The sequence below is a fragment of the Bos mutus genome, chromosome 14 (assembly GCF_027580195.1).
Source record: "Bos mutus isolate GX-2022 chromosome 14, NWIPB_WYAK_1.1, whole genome shotgun sequence".
NCBI classification, from domain to species: domain Eukaryota; kingdom Metazoa; phylum Chordata; class Mammalia; order Artiodactyla; family Bovidae; genus Bos; species Bos mutus.
Window position 1 is genome coordinate 1,482,332 of NC_091630.1, and position 17,088 is coordinate 1,499,419.

Genomic DNA, 17,088 nt, shown 5'->3' on the forward strand with positions numbered 1-17,088 from the left:
CCAAGTGTGAAAACGGAGTGAGCATTTAGATGTGTGGGGTCTGAAGGATACCACTTCCCATGTGGTCTTCCTCAAGAAGCCACTGAAGGGTTAGTTCTACCACGAGGAGACCATGATCCAAGAAAGAAGACACAACACAAAGGAAACAAAACCCAACAACGGAAAAAGTGAACAAACCCTAGAAAGATAGTGAAAGGCAGCTTTGTAACCGCCTGATGTCAGTCAGTTTGGGGCAGTTCAGGACAGTGTGACCTAAGAGACAGACAGTTGAAGATTACCATGAATTTCTTTTTAATGGAAGGACTGAATGCTTGGTTGAGCTTAGCCCAGATTTTCATATGAGCTCTGCTTGTCTTGACAGTGGGCTGATAATGGTTCTGCTTCCTCTCTATGTTCTGCTGGGTGGAACCAATTGAGAATAATCATTTTACCTCAGAGAATTACTCAGCTTTAAACTACTTCTGCAAACTGGAAGTAGAAAATAGTGAGGTTTCTAGTAGAAAATAAAGAAAACCCCACTCTCACGGCCACATTTCTGCAAACTATTCATCACCAGTCTGCTCTACAACTCTGCCAGATGCCGCAACTCTGAGAACTGTGTTCCAGACCTTGCTCATGACTTTGCCCTCTGACTTTCTCAGAAGAGGCTCTTAAAAACTCCTAGAGAAGCTGAAGCCAGATTATAACCCAGTAAGTTAAAAAAAGAGGAAGAAAAAATTTCTCTTTCTAAACAGTGTTATTTTAACTAAAATGATTTTCACATTGTCAACTGGCTATTTTTTCTCACTGCTATAGAAAAATGGAAAATGTAAACTCCTCAAAGTTAGAATCAGATCTGTATAGTTTCTATATGATACCAAATTCCTAGCACAGTGATGAACTCAAAAATTTCATGATTTAAAGATGCTAAGATTTTACTTTAACAATTATAAAAATAATAACTACCATTTAAACTGTGTGGCTGCTGCTGTCTGACACACATTTTTGACTCTTGCCAGTAAAATCAGGTGATGAATGGAGCTCTTTCTGGTACCTAGAAGACTGACATATACACTTATTAATTTTAAGTGCCCAACTTAAGAGTATCAAGGAGATATTTACAAGACTTAAATTAAACTTCTATTAACATCTTTTTTCAAAACCTTAAGAGCAATCTAAATCCCAGCTTGCCTAAGGCAAGAAATATTTTGGCAATAAAGATGAATCCAGAGAGATAAAAGGAAGCAAACACTAAATAACAGTTGAGTCCTGAGGAGAACAAAAGTCATAAAGGATGAAATAGCTCTGAACTGAGACTGTCAGAAATGAGTCTGTATAAACAAAAATTATAACAATTTCATAAGAAAGCTAAGAATTCCACTGAAGTATGTGGTAACTTAATGAATCACTTTGGTATTCTTGTGTGTTTTAACTATTTAAAAAGATGAACAGAAGTAAAGAATTACAGGTTTTTAAATCAACCATGTAAAATAAAAACTCAGGTACAGAAAATAAAATTTATATATTATGTAAATATCTTAGAAATAATATTAAGTACTTTGACATGTTGCAATAAGTCATCTTAACAATACCTTAATTAAGAATAAAACAGTTTAGCATTTTATATTTTACCTTTTCATTGAAACTGAGGTTTAAGAATGGTGGAAGCTTTTTGGCATCCTAGCGGTTGCTAAGTCACATAAATGGAATTTCCCATCACCAAAAGTTTTAAGAACATACCAACTTGAGAAGTTCTGAGAGTCCAAGAAAGCAATAGGAAATACGGCAGGTGGAAAAGTAGGACCCATGAAGTTCCCTCTACTCAACAGCTATCAAAAGTAGGGAGTAATCCGTGGTCCAAGGTCATCTTATTTGGCCTCTCCGAAGCATCATAAACTGCTTGCTTCTTTTGGAAAAATGCTTTTTCTCTTGGTTTCTTAAATACCAGTTACCCCTATCTGTCCTACCTGATTTTCCTCCAGCCCTGTGAACACTTCAGCTGCTGTTTCTCTACTGAAATCTTACTGCAATTTACTCAATCAGTTCCCTAGTGTTAGAAATTTAGGTTGGTTCTAAAATTTTTAACTATTTAAAACAAAATGAAAAAAGAGAAAAACAATACATAAAACATCATTAGAAGTATCCTTAGGGCTATATCCTGCCCATATCAATAATTTATTATATAGGATAAATCCCAGAAATGTAATTATCATGTCAAATTATGTATAGCTTTAGGATGTCCTCTAGGAAGACTTATATTTCTAACAATAGATATACCACTTAAAGGCTGTCAACCTGACAGGTGAAAATTAAAATAGTTTTTCTTTCTTTAACTGTAATTTTATTTACTTATTGGTGGTGCTAGGTCTTCATGGCTGTGCAGACTCTCCTCTAGTTGCAGAGAGACGGGGCCGCTCTCCAATGGCAGTATGTGAACCTCTTGCTGGGGCGGCCTCTCCTGTTGCGAAGCACGGGCTCCAAGGCACACTGCCTTCAGCAGCGGTGGCTCCCGGGCTATGGAGCACAGGCTCAGCAGTTGTGGTGTACGGGTTCAACCGCTCTGTGGTGTATGGGATCCTCCCAGACCAGGGCCTGAACTCATGTCTGCTGCAATGGCAGGCGGATTCTTTACCACTGAGCCACCAGGGAAGCCCAACAGGTGAAAAATAGTGTCTTAATTTTCTTTTCTTGGGGTACTTGTTTTGGTTTCCAAATTTAGTGGTCATTTGTATTTCTTCTGGGGATTACACTGTTCATATCAATTGCTGAATTTTCTATTTTGGGGTGCTTCTTGTTACTTATTTTTAAGGGTACTTAATGTACTGCGGTTTATTATTATTTTCTTTGTCTGTTTCACATGTGCAGTGGGCATATGTGAATTCTAGATGGACCCATGACCTTTGCCCCTGGTGAAGCCTCTGTGTTTCCTTGTTACACAGCAAAAAAGATTTTGTACATGCAATTAGGGTTACTATTGAGTTGACCTTAAGACAGGAAAACTATTTACATGAGCTTAATCTTATCACTCAAGCTCTATAAAGGTAAAGCTTCTTCCTGGCTGGTGACAAAAGAGAAAGCCAGAGATATTCTAGCACAAGAAAAACTTGACCAACTCTTGCTGACTTTAAAGATGGAAGGGTCGTGTGCAAGACCTGAAGAATAGTATCTATGGGCCAAGAACAACCTTTGGCTGACAACCAGCAAGGAAACAGGGACCTTGTCTCACAATCACAAGAAACCAAACTCTGCCAACAACGATACTGAAAGCTGATTCCCTCCCAGAGCCTCCAGATAAGAGGCCAGTCAATATTTTGATTTTGACCTTGTTTGACCCTGAGCAGCAAACCCAGCTGAGCGCTCCAAATCTCTAAATAATGAAGAGGTGTGTTTTAAGCCACAAAGTTTGTGATAATTTGTAACACAGTAAAGAAAACTAACCACAATGTGCTAAATTTTTTTTTCATTCTTCTACAGTCGTAAGATTTTGGGGGTCTTATACACATACATCTTTTCAAAGTTATAAGATTATGTAAATAACCATATTTCTGTTGCCAATTTTAAGGTTTTCACTTTTTTAATATTAAAAGTAATTTTTTGTTTCCAACAAAAGGAAGTTATATGTAGAGATGGGAATTCAGACTCTTAAAATTAAATGAAACAGTTGTTAGGAAATAGCAAAGATTTGACTTCACTTAAATAATTAACAAAGGAGAAAAAACAAGTAACAACAGGAGAACTCCAGGAACAGATTATAATTCCAGACTGAAAAGTTAGGTTTAGATTTATTAAAGTACTTACTTTATCATTAAGCCTAGAGAAGTCAGTGTATCTTCTAAAAACTACCCAGCTTTCTTCTGGGGTCTTCTTTACTAATATTTTATATACCTATGGAGAGAGTGAGAGACAGAGAGCTTTAAAATATATTTCTATAAATATTTTAAAATTTAAGACAAATAATTTTAAAACATTTGAAAAGGCAGATGGTAACAATTATTATGTTAAAAAATTCAGAAATTATTTAGGCCATCAAATGTTCAATCGAATGTAGGAACCAAAAGCAAAGATTTTTTTCTCAGGACTGACAAATTTGAGGCAAAATGCTTTTCTGAAGCACACTAATAATAAATAAACTCATCAGCCTCTAAAATATATTTTATGCTGCTGAAGTCACTTCAGTCATGTCCGACTCTGTGTGGCCCCATAGATGGCAGCACACCAGGCTCCCCTGTCCCTGGGATTCTCCAGGCAAGAGTACTGGAGTGGGGTGCCATTGCCTTCTCCGATACTTTATGCTAATATGTTCTAAAATTAATATGAAAAGTAGCCACTATTGTCTTACACAGTCAATTTAATTTTTAAACTCAATAACTGCCAAGCAAAGTTTTCTAATAAATTAGATGTTTTAATCTTCAAGGATGAAATACAAGGTAGAAAATATCCGTATTAGATGAAAGTTTACATTTCTATAATTATGTACAATTTTCTAGGCTACTGAATAGAAAAATTTGGTTGCAGCAAGTCAATATTTTAAAAGGTACTTAAGAAAAAGCTAGATTCTATATTTTCTAAGGATAATTTTAGAGTTTATTGCGAAGAAATACAATTTACAACAGAATCTCAGAGAAACAACTCCTAGTAGTTTTTGGTACAGTGGTTTGAGCTAGGCTAAATACGTGACACACAAAATGTACTCAATAACTATCTACTGAATGAGTGAAACTCTCTTAAAAACAGTAACTTTTTTCCTTCAAGTTAAGGTGTGGAATAACTTTCAATTGTAGTTCTAGAGCTGCACTCTAGCTGCAAGTGGCTATAGAATACTTGAAATGTGACTTTGAAACATGCTGTGAGTGTAATATAGACCAGATTTCAAAGACTTAGTATGAAAAAAGATGTAACAATACTTCATTAAAAATATTATATATTGGTTACATGTTGAAATGATCATACTTTAAATATATTAAACAAAATACATTACTAAATATAATTTCATCAGTTTCTTTTTACTTTTTTTAACACTAAAAATAAGGAAATTTTAAATTACAAGTATGACTCAAAATTCTAGTGGATGATCAAGAGACAATTTATTAGTTAGGGATTGTTGATCATCCTTACCATTTGATTCTTCTCCCTTACAGACTTATTTTTCAGCTTTGAAGGGAGAGAATCAGCAAGGGTTAGATTAGATTCTTTAGTTTTCAAGTAAAAAGTAAATAATTTATCTTTGCAACATATAAAGGTGAGGATGGAGATTATTTAGATGCCCTGTAAAGTATCCAGAAAGTCCTGATGTAAAATAGTCATGCAGGGAATAAAAAGTAAATTTTCTTCTTTAGTTCAGTTCAGTTCAGTCGCTCAGTCATGTCCGACTCTTTGCGACCCCATGAATTACAGCACGCCAGGCCTCCCTGTCCATCACCAACTCCTGGAGTTCACTCAAACTCACGTCCATCGAGTCAGTGATGTCATCCAGCCATCTCATCCTCTGTCGTCCCCTTCTCCTCCTGCCCCCAATCCCTCCCAGCATCAGAGTCTTTTCCAATGAGTCAACTCTTGGCATCAGGTGGCCAAAGTACTGGAGTTTCAGTTTTAGCATCATTCCTTCCAAAGAAATCCCAGGGCTGATCTCCTTCAGAATGGACTGGTTGGATCTCCTTGCAGTCCAAGGGGACTCTCAAGAGTCTTCTCCAACACCACAGTTCAAAAGCATCAATTCTTTGGCGCTCAGCCTTCTTCACACTCCAACTCTCACATCCATACATGACCACAGGAAAAACCATAGCCTTGACTAGACAGACCTTTGTTGGCAAAGTAATGTCTCTGCTTTTGAATATGCTATCTAGGTTGGACATAACTTTCCTTCCAAGGAGTAAGCATCTTTTAATTTCATGGCTGCAGTCACCATCTGCAGTGATTTAGGAGCCCCAGAATATAAAGTCTGACACTGTTTCGTTTCCCCACATATTTCCCATGAAGTGATGGGACCAGATGCCATGATCTTCGTTTTCTGAATGTTGAGCTTTAAGCCAACTTTTTCACTCTCCACTTTCACTTTCATCAAGAGGCTTTTGAGTTCCTCTTCACTTTCTGCCATAAGGGTGGTGTCATCTGTATATCTGAGGTTATTGATATTTTTCCTGGCAATCTTGATTCCAGCTTGTGTTTCTTCCAGTCCAGTGTTTCTCATGATGTACTCGGCATATAAGTTAAGTAAGCAGGGTGATAATATACAGCCTGGACGTACTCCTTTTCCTATTTGGAACCAGTCTGTTGTTCCATGTCCAGTTCTAACTGTTGCTTCCTGACCTGCATAGAGGTTTCTCAAGAGGCAGGTCAGGTGGTCTGGTATTCCCATCTCTTTCAGAATTTCCCACAGTTTATTGTGATCCACACAGTCAAAGGCTTTGGCATAGTCAATAAAGCAGAAATAGATGTTTTTCTGGAACTCTCTTGCTTTTTCCATGATCCAGCAGATGCTGGCAATTTGATCTCTGGTTCCTCTGCCTTTTCTAAAACCAGCTTGAACATATGGAAGTTCATGGTTTATGTATTGCTGAAGCCTGGCTTGGAGAATTTTGAGCATTACTTTACTAGCATGTGAGATGAGTGCAATTGTGCAGTAGTTTGAGCATTCTTTGGCATTGCCTTTCTTTGGGATTGGAATGAAAACTGACCTTTTCCAGTCCCGTGGCCACTGCTGAGTTTTCCAAATTTGCTGGCATATTGAGTGCAGCACTTTCACAGCATCATCTTTCAGGATTTGAAATAACTCAACTGGAATTCCATCACCTCCACTAGCTTTGTTCGTAGTGATGCTTTCTAAGGCCCACTCGACTTCACATTCCAGGGTGTCTGGCTCTAGGTCAGTGATCCCATCATTGTGATTATCTTGGTCGTGAAGATCTTTTTTGTACAGTTCTGTGTATTCTTGCCACCTCTCTTGATATCTTCTGCTTTTGTTAGGTCCATACCATTTTTGTCCTTTATCGAGCCCATCTTTGCACGTAATGTTCCATTGGTATCTCTAATTTTCTTGAAGAGATCCCTAGTCTTTCCCATTCTGTTGTTTTCCTCTATTTCTTTGCATTGATCGCTGAGGAAGGCTTTCTTATCTTTTCTTGCTATTCTTTGGAACTCTGCATTCAGATGCTTATGTCTTTCCTTTTGTCCTTTGCTTTTTGCTTCTCTTCTTTTCACAGCTATTTGTAAGGCCTCCCCAGACAGCCATTTTGCTTTTTTGCATTTCTTTTCCATGGGGATGGTCTTGATCCCTGTCTCCTGTACCATGTCATGAACCTCAGTCCATAGTTCATCAGGCACTCTATCTATCAGATCTAGGCCCTTAAAGCTATTTCTCACTTCCACTATATAATCATAAGGGATTTGGTTTAGGTCATACCTGAATGGTCTAGTGGTTTTCCCTACTTTCTTCAATTTCAGTCTGAATTTGGTAATAAGGAGTTCATGATCTGAGCCACAGTCAGCTCCTGGTCTTGTTTTTGTTGACTGTATACAGCTTCTCCATCTTTGGCTGCAAAGAATATAATCAATCTGATTTTGGTGTTGACCATCTGGTGATGATCATGTGTAGAGTCTTCTCTTGTGTTGTTGGAAGAGGGTGTTTGCTATGACCAGTGCATTTTCTTGGCAAAACTCTATTAGTCTTTGTCCTGCTTCATTCCGTATTCGAAGGCCAAATTTGCCTGTTACTCCAGGTGTTTCTTGACTTCCTACTTTTGCATTCCAGTCCCCTATAATGAAAAGGACATCTTTTTGGGGTGTTAGTTCGAAGAGGTCTTGTAGGTCTTCATAGAACCGTTCAACTTCAGCTTCTTCAGCGTTACTCGTTGGGGCACAGACTTGGATTACTGTGATATTGAATGGTTTGCCTTGGAAACAAACAGAGATCATTCTGTTGTTTTTGAAATTGCATCCAAGTACTGCATTTTGGACTCTTTTGTTGACCATGATGGCTACTCCATTTCTTCTGCGGGATTCCTGCCCACAGTAGTAGATATAATGGTCATCTGAGTTAAATTCACCCATTCCAGTCCATTTTAGTTCACTGATTCCTAGAATGTCGACATTCACCCTTGCCATCTCTTGTTTGACCACTTCCAATTTGCCTTGATTCGTGGACCTGATATTCCAGGTTCCTATGCAATATTGCTCTTATAGCATTGGACCTTGCTTCTATCACCAGTCACATCCACAACTGGGTATTGTTTTTGCTTTGGCTCCACCCCTTCATTCTTTCTGGAGTTATTTCTCCACTGATCTCCAGTAGCATATTGGGCACCTACTGACCTGGGGAGTTCCTCTTTCAGTACCCTATCATTTTGCCTTTTCATACTGTTCACGGGGTTCTCAAGGCAAGAATACTGAAGTGGTTTGCCATTCCCTTCTCCAGTGGACCACATTCTGTCAGATCTCTCCACCATGACCCCACGCCCGAGACCAGGGGTGGCGGCCAGGAGGACCAACCCCACGTCTAAGGAGCGGTGGCTGCGCGGGTGCAGGAGGGCCTAGAGGAGCTATCCCACGTTGAAGGTCAGGAAGGGCGGCGGTGAGGAGATACCCCTCGTCCAAGGTAAGGAGCAATGGCTGTGCTTTGCTGGAGCAGCCGTGAAAAGATACCCCACGCCCAAGGCAAGAGAAACCCAAGTTAGATCATAGGTGTTGCAAGAGGGCATCAGAGGGCAGACACACTGAAACCATACTCACAGAAAACTAGTCAATATTCTTTTTAGAAGTTACTAATTCAAAAAGGGATAAACTGACTTTAATACTTTTGACTGTGAATAACTGATGCATGATAAAAGTCAACTTCATATGATAATTACTTCAACTGTACACAAAACACATTGACTTTATTTTTTCTGTTTTAAAAAAAATGAGCCTTTTCTAACTGCTACCCTTCACAGTGGTCTCTAAACATTCCTTTTTTCTCTAGGAAAATCACAGGATAGATTTTTGCTTTATTTGTCCTAGAAAGCTCTCCTATCTACTTGTTTAAGTGGTACTTCAATGAAAACTATGTACAATACTGATCATTGCTTCCTCTAAATTCTAATAGCAGTTATTGTCTCTACCCTTTATTTGAAACTTAGTGTATACTACACTTTGTACTCTTGTTTTATGTAGCCTGTGCTTTAAGTAAACAAATATAGACACATACACTAATCATAAAATATATACAGAAAAGCACAAAAACTTCAGTATACCACTTAATGGATTCTCACAGAGTAAACACACCATGTACCGAGTAAAAGAGGAAGAAACAAAACATTACCAAAGAAGTCCACGCCGTGACTCTTTCTGGAACCTGCTCACCACCCCTCCCTACTTTTTGTTTTTAATCACTTTTCAAAGACGTGACACTCTCTCTCTATATAAGACCTTGCCAGTTTTTCCTAAACTTTCTTCAGTTAAGAGATCAATTCAAAGAAATATACCAAGGTGAAATTATTTGACAAATCTAACACTCTCAAGCTTGTAACTCTAGCTTAGACCTCTCCCCTAAAGTGAACACTGAATATATGACTAAAAAGTCTGTTGATGAATGTGAAAGAGGAGAGTGAAAAAGTTGGCTTAAAGCTCAACATTCAGAAAACGAAGATCATGGCATCTGGTCCCATCACTTCATGGCAAACAGATGGGGAAACAGTGGAAACAGTGTCAGACTTTATTTTTGGGGGGGCTCCAAAATCACTGCAGATGGTGACTGCAGCCATGAAATTAAAAGACGCTTACTCCTTGGAAGGAAAGTTATGTCCAACCTAGATAGCATATTCAAAAGCAGAGACATTACTTTGCCAACAAAGGTCTGTCTAGTCAAGGCTATGGTTTTTCCAGTGGTCATGTATGGATGTGAGAGTTGGACTGTGAAGAAAGCTGAGTGCCAAAGAATTGATGCTTTTGAACTGTGGTGTTGGAGAAGACTCTTGAGAGTCCCTTGGACTGCAAGGAGATTCAATCAGTCTATTCTAAAGGAAATCGGTCCTGGGTGTTCTTTGGAAGGAATGATGCTAAAGCTGAAACTCCAGTACTTTGGCCACCTCATGCGAAGAGTTGACTCATTGGAAAAGACTCTGATGCTGGGAGGGATTGGGGGCAGGAGGAGAAGGGGACGACAGAGGATGAGATGGCTGGATGCCATCACCAACTCGATGGACGTGAGTTTGAGTGAACTCCAGGAGTTGGTGATGGACAGGGAGGCCTGGCGTGCTGTAATTCATGGGGTCGCAAAGAGTCGGACTTGACTGAGCAACTGAACTGAATATATATATAGAAAGAAAGATAAAATATATATACATGTGACACCCTCATATATACACACACATAACTGACATCTCCACTTGATGTCTAACAAATGTTTCAAACCTAGCATGTGCAAAAACAAATTCTGGTCTTTCCCTCAAAATCTGCCATTTCATTAAATGGCAACTCTACTTTTCACATTGTTTAGGTGAGAAGCGTTGGGATCATTTTTGCTTTCTCCATCTCCCCCATCCAAAGGCTCTCTCTTCAAGACATCTCCAGAATCTGACAATTTCTCAGGCCCCCTTCCCTCACCTGGTGCACACCACCATATGTCCCATGGATTACTGCAAGAACCTAACCGCCTCCTGCCTTCCTTTTTCTCCCACAAAATCTAGTCTCAATTCAGTAGCCAGAAGGAGCCTTTAAAAAGCTTAAGTCAGATCATCTGATTTTCCCTTTTAAAATCTTTTTGAGATTCCCAGCTCAAAATGGGGGAAACTCTAAAGGCCTTATAAAGGCTTCTGTGCTCTATTTGAACTGGGGGTCACACTCCCTTGCTGTTACCTCAGTTCCTACATCTCTCCCCACTGATTATCCTGCTGTTAGCCATGAGGGTCTCGGCAGTTACACCACCTGTCTGGGAAGCCCCTTCCCTCCCCTCTCAACGTCCTGGGTATTGTCATGGCTCATTTTCTCTTCAGTTCAGTGGCTCAGTCGTGTCCGACTCTTTGCGACCCCATGGGACTGCAGCATGCCAGGCCTCCCTGTCTGTCCCTGTCATTTTCTCCTAGTGCTACATCTTTCCTGTGAGGCCATGACTGGCAGTGCCACTTAAATTGCAACTCTGGTTTCAAGAAACTATTTCTTTCCCCCTTTTGATTCTTCTGTATAGCACTTATCACCATGTGACAAACTAATATTAAGAATAAAATTGCTTATCTATCTTTCATATGTTCAGTTGAGCTCCTGTACCACTATTACCTGGAAGAGGGCTTGGCACATAACTCGTACTCCAAAAACGCTAAATTAATAAATAGGTGAATATGATTGATTTTATATGTGTCATTTATTTCTTCCTCTGTATTGTCTTGAAAGACTTTATATACAAACTTTTCACAATATTACCTCAGTGAATGCTTATTCTTGCATAGAGAAGGTAGGTCACCGTACAGAAATGAGCTACCGATTTATTATAATGTCCAAAAATCACTCACAAAAAAGTCAGATCCATGCAGATTTGCCATCCATATCATGTCTTATAATATTTTAACTCTAAAAACTGCCTCTTTATAATTTCAATATTCTTTTTCCTAGAAGATCCTTCCATACTGTCATTAACTATACAACATGAAATATTGAAGTAAATATGAAATCATTACTTCCAGAAAATCCAAGAGAAAGAAGAAACAGTTTCAAAGAACAAGCTTATACATGGATTTAACAAGGTCATTGGATATATAAATACGTAATATATAATGAGGACAAAATAGATTAAACTAGCAATGAAGAAACAGAAACATTAAAAGATGTAGAGAATATCAAACAATATCCATACCCAGTAATCAATCTTAGCAAAAGAGGTTAAGATTTCTGCCCTGAAAACTATTATTTAAAATATTATTTAATAACTTATTAAAATATTATTTAAAATTAATTAAATATTATTTAAATAAGTTAAAGACTTAATGACATGGTTTAGGTTCATAGATTCAAAGACTCGGTACTATAAATATGTCAGTTCTCTCTAGATAGATTTAATACAATCTCAGTGCAAAGGGCCAAAACAACCCTGAAGAGGAACAGCAAAGCTATAGTACTTAGCTACCAGATGGTAGTATTGACTACCATCGGGCCTTAGTAATTAAGACAGGGTGAAACCAGTAAAGAAGGGAGAAATAGAACACAGAATCAGACCCATACATTTATGGTCACCTGATTGTGACATAGGCAACAAAGCAAATGCAAAGGAGATAGAGTTGTCTTTTCAATAAAAACCTGATTTTAGGGAGAAAAAAATGTGTCTTGACTCTTACTTCATACCATGGACAAAAATCAATTCCAGACAGTTTATAGCTCTAACTATGAAAGGTCCAACAATAAAGCTCTTAGAAGAAAACATAGGACAACATACTTGTAACCTGGAAGGAGGCAGATTTTAAAAAGGGCTAACTGTAAAAAAAAATTTAATGTGCTGGACTATATTAAAACTAAGAACTCTTGATTATTGAATGAACCATTAAGGAAGGCAAATCACAGAGTGAGAGATGATAGTCACAACACATGTTCTGAAAAAGGACTTATGTACAAAATGCACAAGAAACTATAAATCAAAGTAGAAAAGACCTCCCAAAAGAAAAATGAACAAAAGTCTTGAACAGACATTTCAGAAAAGAGAATACTCAAATGGGCAAAAAAAAAAAAAAAGTCTTAAAGGCAAATTAAAACCACAATGTATCATTCTACTCACTAGAAAAGCTAAAATGAAAAAAAAAATACTACATGTTGGGAAGGTGTGGAATAACTTGAATTCTGAAGGTGGGAGGAGAAGGGGACGTCAGAGGATGAAATGGTTGGATGGCATCACAGACTCAATGGACATCAGTCTGAGTAAGCTCCAGGAGTTGGTGATGGAGGGAAGCTTGGCGTGCTGCGGTCCATGGGGTCACAGAGGACACGACTGAGTGACTGAACTGAACTGGGAAGATGTGGAATAACTAGAATTCTCATACACTGCTTAAAGGAGTATAACTTAGTATGGCCGCTCTGGTACAATGTTCATCAGTATCTTCTAAATCTGGGCAGATGATCCAGAAACTTTATTCTTAGGACTTTAACAGAAGTGAGTACATGTGTTTACTGAGGGACAAGTACTAACAGGTTTGCAGCAGTATCTGTAAAAGTCCCAAACTGGAAATGATTAAAATGCCCTTCAGCAGTAGGACGGATAAGCTGTAGTATATTCACAAAAAGGAGTAACATCAGTAATAAAAGTGAGCTGCCTACAATTGCATGCAAGATCAAGGACGAATCTTACAAACGTATGCTGAAGAGACCATATCCAAGAGTAAATACTCCATAATTCCACTAACATGAAGTACAGAAACAGGCAAAATTAACCTAGGCCATCAGGAGAGTGGGTATTGACTGACAGAGCATGAGGGGAGGCCTTCATGATGTAATGGTCTGTTCTTGATTTGTGTGCTGGTTTCACAACTGTGTCTGGTTTGCAAAAATTCATTCAAGTAAAGCAAAAGTATACCAACAGCATGCCAACTTAAGGGGTATAAACCAACTAACTTTTATGTTCAAGAAATTACAAGTATAGGCTAACATCATTCAACACAAGTTTAGAGCACCGGTTAATAAATCTTTCATCTAATGATGGATAGCAGAAGTCAATACTCACAGTAAATTTAGCTCTTTCTTCCATCACCTCATAACCCAGGATAATAGGTGTAGAAGGTCTATCTTCAATATTCACTGTTTCAGGACTTTGTTCTTCACTTTCTCTTGGTCTAGCAGAATACTCAATGGAAGAATCTGCACCTGTAAATTTAGTCCTAATGAGGGGACTGCTACAGACAGATGAAGTGCTTTCCATTTGGTCAGATACCCTGGTCTGTTTAAAATTACCCATATTTGAGTCTTCTAACTGGCCTTTGGAAGAATTTGAGCTTGTTGAGATACTCCCAAAAGAAGAACTTCTTTGGTTTCTGGTGGTTGCAAAACTGGAAGCAGAGTTCCCTAGGGGCATAGGAACTGGAACATAAGGAGTTGCCATCTTCTTTTGGCTTTTGTAACAAACTTGCACACTTCTGAGTCCGAACAATTAGAGAACAAGTAATAAGCAATGCATTATTTTCTTCTTAGGAATTCACTCTCTAAAAATGAGAGGAACACATGAAAGATTAGTATTTGATCAGGAGCATTATCCAAAAGAAAACAAAATGCTCATATCCATTTCTTTTAATTTTGTGACACTGTATTATTTTGTTTAGAAAGAAAACACACCCTAAACTTCTTTCTTTAATCCACAAATATCACCTCTAAGAACTCCTGTTTGCAAGATGAGGAGAGCAGAAGTATTCTACACTCTTTTTCTTGATCCTAATATTACATGTTATCCTTTTTCCCTCTCTTTCTTCGTGATGGATTGCTGTAAGGGTCATTGTAACCTGACGTCATGGACATAAAGGAGTTGAAAAGAGGAAAAGTGATAAAGATGGTCCTGAAACTTTATTCTCTTTATTATGATCCTGACACTACTAAATATCGTACAGGCAGTGGAGGGTAAAGGGAAGGAAAGAAAGGGAGAAAAATTATTTATACTTCCTTCCGATTTAACTAGGGAAACTAAAAAATTACCCAGAGTAATGACAGTCAACCAGAAGCTTAGACAGCTTGTAAGGTAAATAATAAACAGTTCTTAAAGTAACAGTTCATTAAAACCAGGATCAAACGGATTTGGGGGGAGGGGAAACTTGGTCACATTAAATTAATCAAATAAACTGCTGCTGCTGCTGCTGCTAAGTCGCTTCAGTCGTGTCCGACTCTGTGCGACCCCATAGACGGAAGCCCACTAGGCTCCCCTGTCCCTGGGATTCTCCAGCCAAGAATACTGGAGTGGGTTGCCATTTCCTTCTCCAATGCATGAAAGTGAAAAGTGAAAGTGAAGTCGCTCAGTCGTGTCCGACCCTCAGCGACCCCATGGACTGCAGCCTACCAGGCTCCTCCGTCCATGGGATTTTCCAGGCAAGAGTACTGGAGTGGGGTGCCATTGCCTTCTCCAAAATAAACCGCAATGAACGTTAAACATATCGAACAAGATTAAACGATTAAAAGTTTAAACGTTCTTCGTAGTTTCCAGACCATCCCTAATTCCGCTACACCATAAACTGCAGGTACTGAACAAATGTTCAAAACCCATACTTCATAAGCTCTGCTGTCAAAAGGAGGAGTTTATCTTGTCTCATAATTTCACAATGATACAGGAAAAAAGGTTTCCCATAGGCTGCGAAATGGCAGTAAATTACAGATCCGGGAAATGGCACATAACAACGGGTCTACCTATCCAACTACGTCTACGCAACTCTACTGGTGAGAAAGGTAAAGAGACAAGCCGCTCAGAGTCCGAGAGACGCGCAGACATTTCTAACCCAGCACGTGGCTCTGGGCACCCTTCCCCATCATCAGGCACTCGGGAAGCCCGAGCTGCTGATTCACCGCTCCTCGGTTCCGCCCGACGGCTTCCCCCCAAAGAAGTAAATAACTGCCTGAACTCTCAGCCTCCTGACGGCCGGCGGGGTCGCCCTGCCCTCGGCCACTCGACCACCTGAGGCCTCAGGGCCAGGGAACACCGGACCCGCACAGCCTCTGAGCTCGCGAGGCCCTCAGCGCTGCCCGGCGGGAAGACAGCAAGCGGGACTCGCGCCGCGGCCTCGACCTGCTCTGAGAAGAACCTCTCGGTCCTCTGGAGGACCACGGGCAGGTGAGGTGGCCAGAGCAGCTCGGCGAGCGAGACAGGTCGCGCATGCTGGCAGCGCAGAGCCGGGACTACCCAGGACGGTCTGGTCCGGTCTGCGCAGGCCAGGGCCCCTCGGCTCGGGACGGCGAGCCCCCGCTCCCGGACTCCCGGGGGCCCCAAGACGCCCCCGCCTCCGCCCCGGCGCGCGGCAGAGCCGGCGGCCGCCCGGGCTCTGTCGCACTCCCGGCCCTCCGTGGGAGTTCCCCCCGCCCGCCACTGGGGCGCAGGTGTCAGCTGCCGCGCGCTCCCCACCTCAGCGCGCCCCCTACCTCAGCGCGCTCCCTACCTACCTCACCGCGCTCCCTACCTACCTCACCGCGCTCCCCAACTACCTCAACCCGCTCCCCACCTCAGCGCGCTCCCCACCTACCTCAACCCGCTCCCCACCTCAGCGCGCTCCGTACCTCAGCGCGCTCCCTACCTACCTCAACCCGCTCCCCACCTCAGCGCGCTCCGTTCCTCACCGCGCTCCCCACCTCAGCGCGCTTCCTACCTACCTCAGCCCGCTCCCCACCTATGCGCGCTCCGTACCTCAGTGCGATCCCCTCCTCAGCCCGCTCCCTACCTCAGCCCGCTCGGGCGCGCTGCCCCGGGAGGGTTAACTCCGACCCTGCCTCACCGCAGCTTTCCGTCTCCACCCACAGCGCCCGGAGAACTCACGTGACCCCTTCCAGAAAACAGTGGCTCCTCGCCTGCCTCTGCGCGGGCCGCGGGCCCAGGGTCCTCGCCAGGAGGAGGGAGGGGCTGGGCTGCCGCCGCTCCCGGAAATGACGTCACGCGGAGGGCGCCCGCATCAGGGGCGTGAGTTGTGGTCTCAGGGGTCCTCGGCGCCTGGGTCGAGCCTAGTTTTGTGGTAAGGATTTTACCTTCTTTCCCATAGCTTTATTTTTATCAGTTAACTTTTGAGAAATGGAGGCTACGGTCCCTGGTTTGAACGACAGGTGATGAGAAGACTACAATTCCCGGGAGCAACTGCGGCCAATGTGGGCCGGGGCTCGCTTTGCGTCTTGGGACTCGTAGTCATCCCCTGCGGGGCTGGTTCTACCGGGTTACAGGCTGTTTTCCAAAAGGAGCCGCGTTTCAGGGGAGGACAGCTGATTCTAACACGGGGGCGCAGGATGCTTCACTACAGCCTGTTCCTCGTCCTACTGTTCCTCACTATTCCTCCAAGGAGGAGGAGTAATTCCTCCAATGAGGAGGAGTAATTTCAGAGAACTCCTGAAGTTGTTCAGTGTGGCGGTGGTTTTTTTTTTTTTTTAATTTTATTTATTTTTTATTATCTCGAGAGAAATTTTGATTCAAATAATATAGTATTAGGCTTG

The 17,088-nt window shown here is 41.2% G+C and overlaps 1 protein-coding gene across 4 annotated transcripts in view; it reads right to left on the minus strand.

Annotated features, from left to right (window-relative positions):
- Window positions 1-16,574, minus strand: part of SNX16 (sorting nexin 16) — a 34,540-nt gene extending 17,966 nt beyond the window's left edge. Inside the window, exons 1-4 of one of the 4 annotated variants that reach the window (XM_070382894.1) lie at window positions 16,332-16,488; window positions 13,876-14,123; window positions 13,649-13,788; window positions 3,778-3,864 (exon numbers count right to left, since the gene is read on the minus strand). In XM_070382894.1, the coding sequence (XP_070238995.1) occupies window positions 3,778-3,864; window positions 13,649-13,788; window positions 13,876-14,023 (375 nt within the window). In that variant the 5' untranslated portion in view covers window positions 14,024-14,123; window positions 16,332-16,488. Of the gene's footprint in view, window positions 1-3,777; window positions 3,865-13,648; window positions 14,124-16,297 lie in introns of all 4 variants that reach the window. The other 3 variants (XM_070382892.1, XM_005908664.3, XM_070382893.1) reach the window with 3 other exon arrangements.
- Between the last annotated feature and the right edge of the window lie 514 nt (window positions 16,575-17,088).